The sequence below is a fragment of the Nerophis lumbriciformis genome, linkage group LG25 (genome assembly GCF_033978685.3).
Source record: "Nerophis lumbriciformis linkage group LG25, RoL_Nlum_v2.1, whole genome shotgun sequence".
Taxonomy (NCBI): Eukaryota; Metazoa; Chordata; class Actinopteri; order Syngnathiformes; family Syngnathidae; genus Nerophis; species Nerophis lumbriciformis.
This window is the reverse complement of record NC_084572.2, coordinates 39,033,169-39,052,725: the sequence shown is the minus strand read 5'-3', so window position 1 is coordinate 39,052,725 and position 19,557 is coordinate 39,033,169. Positions and strand designations below refer to the sequence as shown.

Below are 19,557 nucleotides of genomic sequence, written 5' to 3'. Positions count from 1 at the left end.
TAAGCTTTTCTTGTAAAACTGCGACTGTTATTGAGTAAAATTCCAACTTTTATCATAATATTGCACAAATGTTCAGTTTTTCTTGTAAAATTGGGAACCATTTTTCATATTCTTTTTGTTTCTGTAATATTACAATATTTTCTCGTAAAATTATGACTTTTTGAAGGAAACATTTTGACTTTTTTATGTAAAATGATTACTTTTTAATGCAAAAGGGTGACATTTTTTCATATAAAATTCTGACTTTTATCACAATATTGCCAATTTTTTTTGTTGTTCTTGTAAAACAGTGACATTTTTTGAGTAAAATGATGACTTTTGTCATCATTATGCCAAGCAAAACGCCGATTATTATTATAATATTGCCAACATTTTAAAGTTTTCTTCTAAAATTGTGACTTTTGTCAAGTAAAATGACGACTCTTTTCATAAAATTGCCAAAATGTTAAGCTTTTCTTGTAAAATTGCGACTGTTATTGAGTAAAATTCCAACTTTTATCATAATATTGCACAAATGTTCAGTTTTTCTTGTAAAATTGTGAACAATTTTTCATATTCTTTCTGTTTCTGTAAATTTGCAATGTTTTCTCGTAAAATTATGACTTTTTGAAGGAAACATTTTGACTTTTTTATGTAAAATGATTACTTTTTAATGCAAAAGGGTGACATTTTTTCATATAAAATTCTGACTTTTATCACAATATTGCAATTTTTTTTTGTTGTTCTTGTAAAACAGTGACATTTTTTGAGTAAAATTATGACTTTTGTCATCATTATGCCAAGCAAAACGCCGATTATTATTATAATATTGCCAACATTTTAAAGTTTTCTTCTAAAATGACGACTCTTTTCATAAAATTGCCAAAATGTTAAGCTTTTCTTGTAAAATTGCGACTGTTATTGAGTAAAATTCCAACTTTTTTCATAATATTGCACAAATGTTCAGTTTTTCTTGTAAAATTGTGAACAATTTTTCATATTCTTTCTGTTTCTGTAAAATTGCAATGTTTTCTCGTAAAATTATGACTTTTTGAAGGAAACATTTTGACTTTTTTTATGTAAAATTATTACTTTTTAATGCAAAAGGGTGACATTTTTTCATATAAAATTCTGACTTTTATCACAATATTGCCAATTTTTGTTGTTGTTCTTGTAAAACAGTGACATTTTTTGGGTAAAATGATGACTTTTGTCATCATTATGCCAAGCAAAACGCTGATTATTATTATAATATTGCCAACATTTTAAAGTTTTCTTCTAAAATTGTGACTTTTGTCAAGTAAAATGACGACTCTTTTCATAAAATTGCCAAAATGTTAAACTTTTCTTGTAAAATTGCGACTGTTATTGAGCAAAATTCCAACTTTTATCATAATATTGCACAAATGTTCAGTTTTTCTTGTAAAATTGTGAACAATTTTTCATATTCTTTCTGTTTCTGTAAAATTGCAATGTTTTCTCGTAAAATTATGACTTTTTGAAGGAAACATTTTGACTTTTTTATGTAAAATTATTACTTTTTAATGCAAAAGGGTGACATTTTTTCATATAAAATTCTGACTTTTATCACAATATTGCCAATTTTTGTTGTTGTTCTTGTAAAACAGTGACATTTTTTGAGTAAAATGATGACTTTTGTCATCATTATGCCAAGCAAAACGCTGATTATTATTATAATATTGCCAACATTTTAAAGTTTTCTTCTAAAATTGTGACTTTTGTCAAGTAAAATGACGACTCTTTTCATAAAATTGCCAAAATGTTAAGCTTTTCTTGTAAAATTGCGACTGTTATTGAGTAAAATTCCAACTTTTATCATAATATTGCACAAATGTTCAGTTTTTCTTGTAAAATTGTGAACAATTTTTCATATTCTTTCTGTTTCTGTAATATTGCAATATTTTCTCGGAAAATCATGACTTTTTGAAGGAAACATTTTGACTTTTTTTATGTAAAATGATTACTTTTTAATGCAAAAGGGTGACATTTTTTCATATAAAATTCTGACTTTTATCACAATATTGCCAATTTTTTTGTTGTTCTTGTAAAATAGTGAAATTTTTTGAGTAAAATGATGACTTTTGTCATCATTATGCCAAGCAAAACACCGATTATTATTATAATATTGCCAACATTTTTAAGTATTCTTCTAAAATTGTGACTTTTGTCAAGTAAAATGACGACTCTTTTCATAAAATTGCCAAAATGTTAAGCTTTTCTTGTAAAATTGCGACTGTTATTGAGTAAAATTCCAACTTTTATCATAATATTGCACAAATGTTCAGTTTTTCTTGTAAAATTGGGAACAATTTTTCATATTCTTTCTGTTTCTGTAATATTGCAATATTTTCTCTTAAAATTATGACTTTTTGAAGGAAACATTTTGACTTTTTTATGTAAAATTATTACTTTTTAATGCAAAAGGGTGACATTTTTTCATATAAAATTCTGACTTTTATCACAATATTGCCAATTTTTGTTGTTGTTCTTGTAAAACAGTGACATTTTTTGGGTAAAGTGATGACTTTTGTCATCATTATGTCAAGCAAAACGCTGATTATTATTATAATATTGCCAACATTTTAAAGTTTTCTTCTAAAATTGTGACTTTTGTCAAGTAAAATGACGACTCTTTTCATAAACTTGCCAAAATGTTAAGCTTTTCTTGTAAAATTGCGACTGTTATTGAGTAAAATTCCAACTTCTATCATAATATTGCACAAATGTTCAGTTTTTCTTGTAAAATTGGGAACAATTTTTCATATTCTTTCTGTTTCTGTAAAATTGCAATGTTTTCTCGTAAAATTATGACTTTTTGAAGGAAACATTTTGACTTTTTTATGTAAAATTATTACTTTTTAATGCAAAAGGGTGACATTTTTTCATATAAAATTCTGACTTTTATCACAATATTGCCAATTTTTGTTGTTGTTCTTGTAAAACAGTGACATTTTTTGAGTAAAGTGATGACTTTTGTCATCATTATGCCAAGCAAAACGCTGATTATTATTATAATATTGCCAATATTTTAAAGTTTTCTTCTAAAATTGTGACTTTTGTCAAGTAAAATGACGACTCTTTTCATAAAATTGCCAAAATGTTAAGCTTTTCTTGTAAAATTGCGACTGTTATTGAGTAAAATTCCAACTTTTATCATAATATTGCACAAATGTTCAGTTTTTCTTGTAAAATTGGGAACAATTTTTCATATTCTTTCTGTTTCTGTAATAATGCAATATTTTCTCGTAAAATTATGACTTTTTGAAGGAAACATTTAGACTTTTTAATGTAAAATTATTACTTTTTAATGCAAAAGGGTGACATTTTTTCATATAAAATTCTGACTTTTATCACAATATTGCCAATTTTTTTTGTTGTTCTTGTAAAACAGTGACATTTTTTGAGTAAAGTGATGACTTTTGTCATCATTATGCCAAGCAAAACGCTGATTATTATTATAATATTGCCAACATTTTAAAGTTTTCTTCTAAAATTGTGACTTTTGTCAAGTAAAATGACGACTCTTTTCATAAAATTGCCAAAATATGAAGCTTTTCTTGTAAAATTGCGACTGTTATTGAGTAAAATTCCAACTTTTTTCATAATATTGCACAAATGTTCAGTTTTTCTTGTAAAATTGTGAACAATTTTTCATATTCTTTCTGTTTCTGTAATATTGCAATATTTTCTCTTAAAATTATGACTTTTTGAAGGAAACATTTTGACTTTTTTATGTAAAATTATTACTTTTTAATGCAAAAGGGTGAAATTTTTTCATAGAAAATTCTGACTTTTATCACAATATTGCCAATTTTTTTGTTGTTCTTGTAAAATAGTGAAATTTTTTGAGTAAAATTATGACTTTTGTCATCATTATGTCAAGCAAAACGCCGATTATTATTATAATATTGCCAACATTTTAAAGTTTTCTTCTAAAATGACGACTCTTTTCATAAAATTGCCAAAATGTTAAGCTTTTCTTGTAAAATTGGGAACCATTTTTCATATTCTTTTTGTTTCTGTAATATTACAATATTTTCTCGTAAAATTATGACTTTTTGAAGGAAACATTTTGACTTTTTTATGTAAAATTATTACTTTTTAATGCAAAAGGGTGACATTTTTTCATATAAAATTCTGACTTTTATCACAATATTGCCAATTTTTGTTGTTGTTCTTGTAAAACAGTGACATTTTTTGAGTAAAATGATGACTTTTGTCATCATTATGCCAAGCAAAACGCCGATTATTATTATAATATTGCCAACATTTTAAAGTTTTCTTCTAAAATTGTGACTTTTGTCAAGTAAAATGACGACTCTTTTCATAAAATTGCCAAAATGTTAAGCTTTTCTTGTAAAATTGTGACTGTTATTGAGTAAAATTCCAACTTTTATCATAATATTGCACAAATGTTCAGTTTTTCTTGTAAAATTGGGAACCATTTTTCATATTCTTTTTGTTTCTGTAATACAATATTTTCTCGTAAAATTATGACTTTTTGAAGGAAACATTTTGACTTTTTTTTATGTAAAATTATTACTTTTTAATACGAAAGGGTGACATTTTTTCATATAAAATTCTGACTTTTATCACAATATTGCCAATTTTTTTGTTGTTCTTGTAAAACAGTGACATTTTTTGAGTAAAGTGATGACTTTTGTCATCATTATGTCAAGCAAAACGCCGATTATTATTATAATATTGCCAACATTTTAAAGTTTTCTTCTAAAATTGTGACTTTTGTCAAGTAAAATGACGACTCTTTTCATAAAATTGCCAAAATGTTAAGCTTTTCTTGTAAAATTGCGACTGTTATTGAGTAAAATTCCAACTTTTATCATAACATTGCACAAATGTTCAGTTTTTCTTGTAAAATTGGGAACAATTTTTCATATTCTTTCTGTTTCTGTAATATTGCAATATTTTCTCTTAAAATTATGACTTTTTGAAGGAAACATTTTGACTTTTTTATGTAAAATTATTACTTTTTAATGCAAAAGGGTGACATTTTTTCATATAAAATTCTGACTTTTATCACAATATTGCCAAATTTTTTGTTGTTCTTGTAAAACAGTGACATTTTTTGAGTAAAATGATGACTTTTGTCATCATTATGCCAAGCAAAACGCTGATTATTATTATAATATTGCCAACATTTTAAAGTTTTCTTCTAAAATTGTGACTTTTGTCAAGTAAAATGACGACTCTTTTCATAAAATTGCCAAAATGTTAAGCTTTTCTTGTAAAATTGCGACTGTTATTGAGTAAAATTCCAACTTTTTTCATAATATTGCACAAATGTTCAGTTTTTCTTGTAAAATTGGGAACAATTTTTCATATTCTTTCTGTTTCTGTAAAATTGCAATGTTTTCTCGTAAAATTATGACTTTTTGAAGGAAACATTTTGACTTTTTTTATGTAAAATTATTACTTTTTAATGCAAAAGGGTGACATTTTTTCATATAAAATTTTGACTTTTATCACAATATTGCCAATTTTTTTTGTTGTTCTTGTAAAACAGTGACATTTTTTGAGTAAAGTGATGACTTTTGTCATCATTATGCCAAGCAAAACGCTGATTATTATTATAATATTGCCAACATTTTAAAGTTTTCTTCTAAAATTGTGACTTTTGTCAAGTAAAATGACGACTCTTTTCATAAAATTGCCAAAATGTTAAGCTTTTCTTGTAAAATTGCGACTGTTATTGAGTAAAATTCCAACTTCTATCATAATATTGCACAAATGTTCAGTTTTTCTTGTAAAATTGGGAACAATTTTTCATATTCTTTCTGTTTCTGTAATATTGCAATATTTTCTCGTAAAATTATGACTTTTTGAAGGAAACATTTTGACTTTTTTATGTAAAATTATTACTTTTTAATGCAAAAGGGTGACATTTTTTTATATAAAATTCTGACTTTTATCACAATATTGCCAATTTTTGTTGTTGTTCTTGTAAAACAGTGACATTTTTTGAGTAAAATGATGACTTTTGTCATCATTATGCCAAGCAAAACGCCGATTATTATTATAATATTGCCAACATTTTAAAGTTTTCTTCTAAAATTGTGACTTTTGTCAAGTAAAATGACGACTCTTTTCATAAAATTGCCAAAATGTTAAGCTTTTCTTGTAAAATTGCGACTGTTATTGAGTAAAATTCCAACTTTTTTCATAATATTGCACAAATGTTCAGTTTTTCTTGTAAAATGTTGACTTGCGTTGAGTAAAATGACGACTTTTTTATAATACTGCCAACATTCTAAGTTTTTCTTATGAAATTCCAACTAATTTTTCACAACAAGCTTTTTTATATGTGCATAGTATGTATATATTATTAATGTTGTAAATACACTTCTTTATATATCTAGAAAGGCTGGTCCTAAAGAGGGAGGCATTTTTCTCAGGTCTCAAGAAGGTAACAAATACAAGTGTGTGTGTGTGTGTGTGTGTGTGTGTGTGTGTGTGTGTGTGCGTGCGTGTGTGTGTGCGTGTGTGTGTGTGTGTGTGTGTGTGTGTGTGTGTGTGTGTGTGTGTGTGTTGTATTTCTACCCTTCTTGAGACACGAAGAAGAAAAAGTATCTTCCAAATAACAAGTGTGTGTAAAAATGTGAAGTGCTCCCCCTCTGGCCAACATATGAAATAACCAGTGTGTGTAAAATTTTGAAGTGCTCCCTCTCTGGTCAACATATGAAAAAACAAGTGTATGTAAAAATGTGAAGTGCTCCCGCTCTGGCCAACACATGAAATAACCAGTGTGTGTAAAATTTTGAAGTGCTCCCTCTCTGGTCAACATATGAAATAACAAGTGTGTGTAAGAAATTGAAATGCGCCCCCAATGGCCAAAATTAATGAAAACAAATATATATATATAAATATGTATATAGAGACATACTGTAATAACTTGAAGTAAATAATGAAGATTAAAAACCAATTACAAAGAAAACAATTAACTAAAAGCAGTGTTTTTCTCACAATGTGTTGACTTTTTTCTTATAAAATTGGAAAATAATTCTCATATTCTTTCTGCTTCTGTATTATTGCTATATTTTCTCATAAAATTATGACTTCTTTTATGTAAAATTATTACTTTTTAATGCAAAATGGGGACATTTGTCATATAAAATTCTGACTTGTATCACAATATTGCCAATTGTTTTGTTGTTCCTGTAAAATAGTTAAATGTTTTTGCTAAGTAAAACTCTGATTATTATTATTATAATATTGCCAACATGTGAAAGTTTTCTTCTAAAATTGTGAGTTTTGTCGAGTAAATTCAAGACTTTTCATAAAATTGCCAACATTTTAAGCTTTTCTTGTAAAACTGCGACTGTTATTGAGTAAAATTCCAACTTTTATCATAATATTGCACAAATGTTCAGTTTTTCTTGTAAAATTGCGACTTTTTTTGAGTAAAAGTCCAACGTTTATCATAATTTTGCACAAATGTTTAGTTTTTCTTGTAAAACTGTGACTGTTATTGAGTAAAATTCCAACTTTTATCATAATATTGCACAAATGTTCAGTTTTTCTTGTAAAATTGGGAACCATTTTTCATATTCTTTTTGTTTCTGTAATATTACAATATTTTCTCGTAAAATTATGACTTTTTGAAGGAAACATTTTGACTTTTTTATGTAAAATTATTACTTTTTAATGCAAAAGGGTGACATTTTTTCATATAAAATTTTGACTTTTATCACAATATTGCCAATTTTTGTTATTCTTGTAAAACAGTGACATTTTTTGAGTAAAATGATGACTTTTGTCATCATTATGCCAAGCAAAACGTTGATTATTATTATAATATTGCCAACATTTTAAAGTTTTCTTCTAAAATTGTGACTTTTGTCAAGTAAAATGACGACTCTTTTCATAAAATTGCCAAAATGTTAAGCTTTTCTTGTAAAATTGCGACTATTATTGAGTAAAATTCCAACTTTTTTCATAATATTGCACAAATGTTCAGTTTTTCTTGTAAAATTGGGAACAATTTTTCATATTCTTTCTGTTTCTGTAATAATGCAATATTTTCTTGTAAAATTATGACTTTTTGAAGGAAACATTTAGACTTTTTAATGTAAAATTATTACTTTATAATGCAAAAGGGTGACATTTTTTCATATAAAATTCTGACTTTTATCACAATATTGCCAATTTTTGTTATTCTCGTAAAACAGTGACATTTTTAGGGGTAAAATGATGACTTTTGTCATCATTATGCCAAGCAAAACGCCGATTATTATTATAATATTGCCAACATTTTAAAGTTTTCTTCTAAAATTGTGACTTTTGTCAAGTAAAATGACGACTCTTTTCATAAAATTGCCAAAATGTTAAGCTTTTCTTGTAAAATTGCGACTGTTATTGAGTAAAATTCCAACTTTTATCATAATATTGCACAAATGTTCAGTTTTTCTTGTAAAATTGTGAACAATTTTTCATATTCTTTCTGTTTCTGTAATATTGCAATATTTTCTCGTAAAATTATGACTTTTTGAAGGAAACATTTTGACTTTTTAATGTAAAATTATTACTTTTTAATGCAAAAGGGTGACATTTTTTCATATAAAATTCTGACTTTTATCACAAAATTGCCAATTTTTTTTGTTGTTCTTGTAAAACAGTGACATTTTTTGGGTAAAATGATGACTTTTGTCATCATTATGCCAAGCAAAACGCTGATTATTATTATAATATTGCCAACATTTTAAAGTTTTCTTCTAAAATTGTGACTTTTGTCAAGTAAAATGACGACTCTTTTCATAAAATTGCCAAAATGTTAAGCTTTTCTTGTAAAATTGCGACTGTTATTGAGTAAAATTCCAACTTTTATCATAATATTGCACAAATGTTCAGTTTTTCTTGTAAAATTGGGAACAATTTTTCATATTCTTTCTGTTTCTGTAATAATGCAATATTTTCTCGTAAAATTATGACTTTTTGAAGGAAACATTTAGACTTTTTAATGTAAAATTAATACTTTTTAATGCAAAAGGGTGACATTTTTTCATATAAAATTCTGACTTTTATCACAATATTGCCAATTTTTTTTGTTGTTCTTGTAAAACAGTGACATTTTTTGAGTAAAATGATGACTTTTGTCATCATTATGCCAAGCAAAACGCCGATTATTATTATAATATTGCCAACATTTTAAAGTTTTCTTCTAAAATTGTGACTTTTGTCAAGTAAAATGACGACTCTTTTCATAAAATTGCCAAAATGTTAAGCTTTTCTTGTAAAATTGCGACTGTTATTGAGTAAAATTCCAACTTTTATCATAATATTGCACAAATGTTCAGTTTTTCTTGTAAAATTGGGAACAATTTTTCATATTCTTTCTGTTTCTGTAATAATGCAATATTTTCTCGTAAAATTATGACTTTTTGAAGGAAACATTTAGACTTTTTAATGTAAAATTAATACTTTTTAATGCAAAAGGGTGACATTTTTTCATATAAAATTCTGACTTTTATCACAATATTGCCAATTTTTTTTGTTGTTCTTGTAAAACAGTGACATTTTTTGAGTAAAATGATGACTTTTGTCATCATTATGCCAAGCAAAACGCCGATTATTATTATAATATTGCCAACATTTTAAAGTTTTCTTCTAAAATTGTGACTTTTGTCAAGTAAAATGACGACTCTTTTCATAAAATTGCCAAAATGTTAAGCTTTTCTTGTAAAATTGCGACTGTTATTGAGTAAAATTCCAACTTTTATCATAATATTGCACAAATGTTCAGTTTTTCTTGTAAAATTGGGAACCATTTTTCATATTCTTTTTGTTTCTGTAATACAATATTTTCTCGTAAAATTATGACTTTTTGAAGGAAACATTTTGACTTTTTTATGTAAAATTATTACTTTTTAATGCAAAAGGGTGACATTTTTTCATATAAAATTCTGACTTTTATCACAATATTGCCAATTTTTGTTGTTGTTCTTGTAAAACAGTGACATTTTTTGGGTAAAATGATGACTTTTGTCATCATTATGCCAAGCAAAACGCCGATTATTATTATAATATTGCCAACATTTTAAAGTTTTCTTCTAAAATTGTGACTTTTGTCAAGTAAAATGACGACTCTTTTCATAAAATTGCCAAAATGTTAAGCTTTTCTTGTAAAATTGCGACTGTTATTGAGTAAAATTCCAACTTTTTTCATAATATTGCACAAATGTTCAGTTTTTCTTGTAAAATTGGGAAAAAATTTTCATATTCTTTCTGTTTCTGTAATAATGCAATATTTTCTCTTAAAATTATGACTTTTTGAAGGAAACATTTAGACTTTTTAATGTAAAATTATTACTTTTTAATGCAAAAGGGTGACATTTTTTCATATAAAATTCGGACTTTTATCATAATATTGCCAATTTTTTTTGTTGTTCTTGTAAAACAGTGACATTTTTTGAGTAAAGTGATGACTTTTGTCATTATGTCAAGCAAAACGCCGATTATTATTATAATATTGCCAACATTTTAAAGTTTTCTTCTAAAATTGTGACTTTTGTCAAGTAAAATGACGACTCTTTTCATAAAATTGCCAAAATGTTAAGCTTTTCTTGTAAAATTGCGACTGTTATTGAGTAAAATTCCAACTTCTATCATAATATTGCACAAATGTTCAGTTTTTCTTGTAAAATTGGGAACAATTTTTCATATTCTTTCTGTTTCTGTAATATTGCAATATTTTCTCGTAAAATTATGACTTTTTGAAGGAAACATTTTGACTTTTTTTTTATGTAAAATTATTACTTTTTAATGCAAAAGGGTGACATTTTTTCTTATAAAATTCTGACTTTTATCACAATATTGCCAATTTTTGTTGTTATTCTTGTAAAACAGTGAAATTTTTTGGGTAAAATGATGACTTTTGTCATCATTATGCCAAGCAAAACGTTGATTATTATTATAATATTGCCAACATTTTAAAGTTTTCTTCTAAAATTGTGACTTTTGTCAAGTAAAATGACGACTCTTTTCATAAAATTGCCAAAATGTTAAGCTTTTCTTGTAAAATTGCGACTGTTATTGAGTAAAATTCCAACTTTTATCAAAACATTGCTCAAATGTTCCGTTTTTCTTGTAAAATTGGGAAAAAAAATTCATATTCTTTCTGTTTCTGTAATAATGCAATATTTTCTCTTAAAATTATGACTTTTTGAAGGAAACATTTAGACTTTTTAATGTAAAATTATTACTTTTTAATGCAAAAGGGTGACATTTTTTCATATAAAATTCGGACTTTTATCACAATATTGCCAATTTTTGTTATTCTTGTAAAACAGTGACATTTTTAGGGGTAAAATGATGACTTTTGTCATCATTATGCCAAGCAAAACGCCGATTATTATTATAATATTGCCAACATTTTAAAGTTTTCTTCTAAAATTGTGACTTTTGTCAAGTAAAATGACGACTCTTTTCATAAAATTGCCAAAATGTTAAGCTTTTCTTGTAAAACTGCGACTGTTATTGAGTAAAATTCCAACTTTTATCATAATATTGCACAAATGTTCAGTTTTTCTTGTAAAATTGTGAACAATTTTTCATATTCTTTCTGTTTCTGTAAATTTGCAATGTTTTCTCGTAAAATTATGACTTTTTGAAGGAAACATTTTGACTTTTTTATGTAAAATTATTACTTTTTAATGCAAAAGGGTGACATTTTTTCATGTAAAATTCTGACTTTTATCACAATATTGCCAATTTTTGTTGTTGTTCTTGTAAAACAGTGACATTTTTTGAGTAAAATGATGACTTTTGTCATCATTATGCCAAGCAAAACGCTGATTATTATTGTAATATTGCCAACATTTTAAAGTTTTCTTCTAAAATTGTGACTTTTGTCAAGTAAAATGACGACTTTTTTCATAAAATTGCCAAAATGTTCAGTTTTTCTTGTAAAATTGGGAACAATTTTTCATATTCTTTCTGTTTCTGTAATATTGCAATATTTTCTTGGAAAATCATGACTTTTTGAAGGAAACATTTTGACTTTTTTATGTAAAATTATTACTTTTTAATGCAAAAGGGTGACATTTTTTCATATAAAATTCTGACTTTTATCACAATATTGCCAATTTTTGTTCTTGTAAAACAGTGACATTTTTTGAGTAAAATTATGACTTTTGTCATCATTATGCCAAGCAAAACGCCGATTATTATTATAATATTGCCAACATTTTAAAGTTTTCTTCTAAAATTGTGACTTTTGTCAAGTAAAATGACGACTCTTTTCATAAAATTGCCAAAATGTTAAGCTTTTCTTGTAAAATTGCGACTATTATTGAGTAAAATTCCAACTTTTTTCATAATATTGCACAAATGTTCAGTTTTTCTTGTAAAATGTTGACTTGCGTTGAGTAAAATGACGACTTTTTTATAATACTGCCAACATTCTAAGTTTTTCTTATGAAATTCCAACTCATTTTTCACAACAAGCTTTTTTATATGTGCATAGTATGTATATATTATTAATGTTGTAAATACACTTCTTTATATATCTAGAAAGGCTGGTCCTAAAGAGGGAGGCATTTTTCTCAGGTCTCAAGAAGGTAACAAATACAAGTGTGTGTGTGTGTGTGTGTGTGTGTGTGTGTGTGTGTGTGTGTGTGTGTGTGTGTGTGTGTGTGTGTGTGCGTGTGTGTGTGTGTGTGTGTGTGTGTGTGTGTGTGTGTGTGTTGTATTTCTACCCTTCTTGAGACACGAAGAAGGAAAAGTATCTTCCAAATAACAAGTGTGTGTAAAAATTGAAGTGCTCCCCCTCTGGCCAACATATGAAATAACCAGTGTGTGTAAAATTTTGAAGTGCTCCCTCTCTGGTCAACATATGAAAAAACAAGTGTATGTAAAAATGTGAAGTGCTACCGCTCTGGCCAACACATGAAATAACCAGTGTGTGTAAAATTTTGAAGTGCTCCCTCTCTGGTCAACATATGAAATAACAAGTGTGTGTAAGAAATTGAAATGCGCCCCCAATGGCCAAAATTAATGAAAACAAATATATATATATAAATATGTATATAGAGACATACTGTAATAACTTGAAGTAAATAATGAAGATTAAAAACCAATTACAAAGAAAACAATTAACTAAAAGCAGCATTTTCAAGTTTTCTTCTAAAATTGTGACTTTAGTCAAGTAAAATGACGACTCTTTTCATAAAATTGCCAAAATGTTAAGCTTTTCTTGTAAAATTGGGAACAATTTTTCATATTCTTTCTGTTTCTGTAATATTGCAATATTTTCTTGGAAAATCATGACTTTTTGAAGGAAACATTTGGACTTTTTTATGTAAAATTATTACTTTTTAATGCAAAATGGTGACATTTTTTCATATAAAATTCTGACTTTTATCACAATATTGCAGGTCTCAAGAAGGTAACACATACGTGTGTGTGTGTGTGTGTGTGTGTGTGTGTGTGTGTGTGTGTGTGTGTGTGTGTGTGTGTGTGTGTGTGCTTGGTCAGCACTATAAGTAAATGAGTAGTCACAGCTATATAGAAAGTAAATTGGATGATGGATGAGGTTTCAGAGTGAATTCTGGCCCGGTATCGACCCACTGCAGCTTCTTCTCTGACTCCTCCTCAACAAGCTATCACTTTTCATCTTCATCCATCTCCCCTTTTTCCCCCCCCCCCCACACCTGTCGTCTCCATCTCTGGTCTCCGAGGGCAATCTCTGGTGACCTATTGTCAGAGGGACTCCATTAGGACACCCCCCTTGTTTGTGCCTCGGAATGTCCGCGCTCTAAAACTCTCACTTCTCTTCCAGGCAGCTGATGGAGAACAAAATCGCCGCCATCGAGCGAGGAGCCTTCCAGGACCTGAAGGAGCTGGAGAGACTGTGAGTGACATTTTGAGCAATCTATGAGAGTGATGAGGGAATGGCTCCACACAATTCCTGGAAACCAACAACAACAAAAAAAGGCCTATCGAATAAAAAAACACTGAGTTGCCGTAAATTCCGTACTGTAAGCCGCTACTTTTTTCCCTACGCTTTGCAACCTGCGGCTTATAATATGGTGCGGCTAGGTGCAAATGAGACATTCTCTATTAGATGCAATGATGTTCCTTATTGGGAACATGACTTATGTCCTAACTTGTTCACACCTCCTCATATGGAAGCTACTTTTCCTTGTTGATGTCTCAAAAAGGGCCCAAAAAGGAGGGATTTTTCAAATTGACTGTTTGTCGGTTTTAAAAGTGCTCCCCCTCTGGTCAACATATGAAATAACAAGTGTGTGTAAAAATTTGAAGTGCTCCCGCTCTGGCCAACATATGTAATAACAAGTGTGTGTACTCAGTGGCCTAGTGGTTAGAGTGTCCGCCCTGAGATCGGACTTAAACCCCAGCCGAGTCATACCAAAGACTATAAAAATGGGACCCATTACCTCCCTGCTTGGCACTCAGCATCAAGGGTTGGAATTGGGGGTTAAATCACCAAAAATTGACGGTGAGGTGTTGAAATCGCCGTGAAAAACAGATAAAGTTAATCAGTAGCATGTCAATAGTAAAGATAATGCAAATTAGCATCAAGCTAGTGCATGTTTGGAAAAGTGGAGCCTTACTCTACTTACGTTGGAGTGTTTTTTGAGTCGATTTCTTGGTTGGCATTGACAATTGCAACATTACCCAGAGATAGTTGGGATGAGTCCGCTCTCAGGTGTGTTTTTATGTTTTTTGTTGCGCCCTAAGAAGTGTTGCTACTGTAAGTGTTACATTTATGGCGCACCAGCTGTTTGATTTTGACGTGCATCCTAGTTGTAGTTTTCATCCTTAAATTTGGAGGTGTTGAAATCGCCATGTAAAATCGCTAATGCTAATCAGTAGCATGTCAATTGTAAAGATAATGCAAATTAGCATCAAGCTAGTGCATGTTTGGAAAAGTGGAGCCTTACTCTACTTACGTTGGAGTGTTTTTTGAGTCAATTTCTTCGTTGGCATTGACAATTGCAACATTACCCAGAGGTAGTTGGGATGAGTCCGCTCTCAGGTGTGTTTTCATGTTTTTTGTTGCGCCCTAAGAAGTGTTGCTACTGTAAGTGTTGTATTTATGGCGCACCAGCTGTTTGATTTTGACGTGCATCCTAGTTGTAGTTTTCATCCTTAAATTTGGAGGTGTTGAAATCGCCATGTAAAATCGCTAATGCTAATCAGTAGCATGTCAATTGTAAAGATAATGCAAATTAGCATCAAGCTAGCGCATGTTTGGAAAAGTGGAGCCTTACTCTACTTACGTTGAAGTGTTTTTTGAGTCGATTTCTTGGTTGGCATTGACAATTGCAACATTACCCAGAGATAGTTGGGATGAGTCCGCTCTCAGGTGTGTTTTTATGTTTTTTGTTGCGCCCTAAGAAGTGTTGCTACTGTAAGTGTTGTATTTATGGCGCACCAGCTGTTTGATTTTGACGTGCATCCTAGTTGTAGTTTTTCATTCTTAAATTTGGAGGTGTTGAAATCGCCATGTAAAATCGCTAATGCTAATCAGTAGCATGTCAATAGTAAAGATAATGCAAATTAGCATCAAGCTAGTGCATGTTTGGAAAATTGGAGCCTTACTCTACTTATGTTGAAGTGTTTTTTGAGTCGATTTCTTCGTTGGCATTGACAATTGCAACATTACCCAGAGATAGTTGGGATGAGTCCGCTCTCAGGTGTGTTTATGGTGTGTTTTTTGTTGCGCCCTAAGAAGTGTTGCTACTGTAAGTGTTGTATTTATGGCGCACCAGCTGTTTGATCAGAGGTTGTTAGGGTCCCAGGCTGGTATTCAGCATCAGGCAGTTATGGCATCATTAAGTCTTGCTAGTCTGGGGGCGACACAGCCAGTCTGGCCTACAGACAACAGTGGGGGGGGGGGGGGGGGGGCATGTGGACCCCCTGACTGGTGAAATGTCCATTGTGTGGACTGTCAACCTTACTTGACGTGTGAGACACTCACATGTGTGTGTGTGTGTGTGTGCGTGCGTGTGTGTGCGTGTGTGTGTGACACGCTGGAATGCAGTTGGTGTCAGTAGTTTTGGAGACGAGCGTTTAATGAGACCCTCATATCCATCCATCCATCTTCTTCCGCTTATCCGAGGTCGGGTCGCGGGGGCAGCAGCCTAAGCAGGGAAGCCCAGACTTCCCTCTCCCCAGCCACTTCGTCCAGCTCTTCCTGTGGGACCCCGAGGCGTTCCCAGGCCAGCCGGGAGACATAGTCTTCCCAACGTGTCCTGGGTCTTCTCCGCGGCCTCCTACCGGTCGGACGTGCCCTAAACACCTCCCTAAGCAGGCATTCGGGTGGCATCCTGACCAGATGCCCGAACCACCTCATCTGGCTCCTCTCCATGTGGAGGAGCAGCGGCTTTACTTTGAGCTCCCCCCGGATGACAGAGCTTCTCACCCTATCTCTAAGGGAGAGACCCACCACCCGGCGGAGGAAACTCATTTCGGCCGCTTGTACCCGTGATCTTGTCCTTTCGGTCATAACCCAAAGCTCATGACCATAGGTGAGGATGGGAACGTAGATCGACCAGTAAATTGAGAGCTTTGCCTTCCGGCTCAGCTCCTTCTTCACCACAACGGATCGATACAGCGTCCGCATTACTGAAGACGCCGCACCGATCCGCCTGTTGATCTCGCGATCCACTCTTCCCCCACTCGTGAACAAGACTCCGAGGTACTTGAACTCCTCCACTTGGGGCAAGATCCCCTCCCCAACCCGGAGATGGCACTCCACCCTTTTCCGGGCGAGAACCATGGACTCGGACTTGGAGGTGCTGATTCTCATCCCAGTCGCTTCACACTCGGCTGCGAACCGATCCAGTGAGAGCTGAAGATCCTGGCCAGATGAAGCCATCAGGACCACATCATCTGCAAAAAGCAGAGACCTAATCCTGCAGCCACCAAACCAGATCCCCTCAACGCCTTGACTGCGCCTAGAAATTCTGTCCATAAAAGTTATGAACAGAATCGGTGACAAAGGGCAGCCTTGGCGGAGTCCAACCCTCACTGGAAACGTGTCCGACTTACTGCCGGCAATGCGGACCAAGCTCTGGCACTGAGCATACAGGGAGTGGACTGCCACAATCAGACAGTCCGATACCCCATACTCTCTGAGCACTCCCCACAGGACTTCCCGAGGGACACGGTCGAATGCCTTCTCCAAGTCCCCAAAACACATGTAGACTGGTTGGGCAAACTCCCATGCACCCTCAAGGACCCTGCCGAGAGTATAGAGCTGGTCCACAGTTCCACGACCAGGACGAAAACCACACTGTTCCTCCTGAATCCGAGGTTGGACTATCCGGCGTAGCCTCCTCTCCAGTACACCTGAATAGACCTTACCGGGAAGGCTGAGGAGTGTGATCCCACGATAGTTAGAACACACCCTCCGGTTCCCCTTCTTAAAGAGAGGAACCACCACCCCGGTCTGCCAATCCAGAGGTACCGCCCCCGATGTCCACGCGATGCTGCAGAGTCTTGTCAACCAAGACAGCCCCACTTTATCCTGCATCCTCTTTAAAAGTCCAACATTTTTCCCCGTCAGATTTGGACAACCATCTGTCAGCTTGTCCCATTTCAGTCCTAACATGTCCAAACATGCATTTACCTCTGTGAACAAGTCATTACCTGTGGTTGTCTCTTTAATTGACTGCATGGCTGCCAGCTCCTCCGTGATTTCTGCAGTTATCCCACGTAAGAAGATGAGCAGCTGGGGGGTGTCACGTACATCGCAGCTCTCATCCAAAGCCAGCGAAAACCAGTCAAAGTCGGCCGTTCTGTTCTTCAGCTGAAGCTCCCAAGTTTCCAGCGATGGTTTCAACCCGCCTCGTTACAGTGCGCCGGGAGAGCGACACGTTCTCAAATGCGCCCCTCTTCTCCGGGGCATATCAGCGCAGAGTCCAATAAGCACTCCTTAATAAACTCTTTTGTCAGAAAACGCCTTACTTTTTCTGGCGATTTTGTGAGAAATGACGAAACTTGTCCTGACGGCTGCGTCTCTGGGGGTGTGAAATTTGGCAAAAAAGTCCTTGTTGGGTTTGCAGTTTTACCATCAACACGCTTCATCAGACAGATTCCGGTATTTTTCCTCGTGCTTCGTCGTGTAGTGGCGATTCAAATGATATTATTTAAACACAGCAACCTGTGTACTACTGTGTACCACTCTGCAGCATCGCGTGGACATCGGGGGCGGTACCTCTGGATTGGCAGACCGGGGTGGTGGTTCCTCTCTTTAAGAAGGGGAACCGGAGGGTGTGTTCCAACTATCGTGGGATCACACTCCTTAGCCTTCCCGGTAAGGTCTATTCAGGTGTACTGGAGAGGAGGCTACGCCGGATAGTCGAACCTCGGATTCAAGAGGAACAGTGTGGTTTTCATCCTGGTCGTGGAACTGTGGACCAGCTCTATACTCTCGGCAGGGTCCTTGAGGGTGCATGGGAGTTTGCCCAACCAGTCCACATGTGCTTTGTGGACTTGGAGAAGGCATTCGACCGTGTACCCCGGGAAGTCCTGTGGGGAGTGCTCAGAGAGTATGGGGTAACAGACTGTCTTATTGTGGCAGTTCGCTCCCTGTATAATCAGTGCCAGAGCTTGGTCCGCATTGCCGGCAGTAAGTCGGACACGTTTCCAGTGAGGGTTGGACTCCGCCAAGGCTGCCCTTTGTCACCCATTCTGTTCATAACCTTTATGGACAGAATTTCTAGATGCAGTCAGGGCGTTGAGGGGATCTGGTTTGGTGGCTGCAGGATTAGGTCTCTGCTATTTGCAGATGATGTGGTCCTGATGGCTTCCTCTGGCCAAGATCTTCAGCTCTCGCTGGATCGGTTCGCAGCCGAGTGTGAAGCGACTGGGATGGAATCAGCACCTCCAAGTCCGAGTCCATGGTTCTCTCCCGGAAAAGGGTGGAGTGCCATCTCCGGGTTGGGGAGGAGATCTTGCCCCAAGTGGAGGAGTTCAAGTACCTCGGAGTCTTGTTCACGAGTGAGGGAAGAGTGGATCGTGAGATCGACAGGCGGATCGGTGCGGCATCTTCAGTAATGCGGACGCTGTATCGATCCGTTGTGGTGAAGAAGGAGCTGAGCCGGAAGGCAAAGCTCTCGATTTACCGGTCGATCTACGTTCCCATCCTCACCTATGGTCATGAGCTTTGGGTCATGACCGAAAGGACAAGATCACGGGTACAAGCGGCCGAAATGAGTTTCCTCCGCCGAGTGGCGGGGCTCTCCGTTAGAGATAGGGTGAGAAGCTCTGTCATTCGGGGGGAGCTCAAAGTAAAGCCGCTGCTCCTCCACATCGAGAGGAGCCAGATGAGGGCATCTGGTCAGGATGCCACCCGAACACCTCCCTAGGAAGGTGTTTCGGGCACGTCCGACCGGTAGGAGGCCACGGGGAAGACCCAGGACACGCTGGAAGACTATCTCTCCCGGCAGGCCTGGGAACGCCTCGGGATCCCCCGGGAGGAGCTGGACCAAGTGGCTGGGGAGAGAGAAGTCTGGGCTTCCCTGCTTAAGCTGCTGCCCCCGCGACCCGACATCGGATAAGCGGAAGAAGATG

The 19,557-nt window shown here is 33.9% G+C and overlaps 1 protein-coding gene across 3 annotated transcripts in view; it reads left to right on the top strand.

Moving 5' to 3' along the window:
* slit2 (slit homolog 2 (Drosophila)) overlaps positions 1–19,557 on the top strand; it is a 595,329-nt gene that overhangs the window by 41,372 nt on the left and 534,400 nt on the right. For all 3 annotated transcript variants that reach the window (XM_061984403.2, XM_061984402.2, XM_061984404.2), the window contains exon 3: positions 13,793–13,864. In XM_061984403.2, the coding sequence (XP_061840387.2) occupies positions 13,793–13,864 (72 nt within the window). The remainder of the gene's footprint in view (positions 1–13,792; positions 13,865–19,557) is intronic.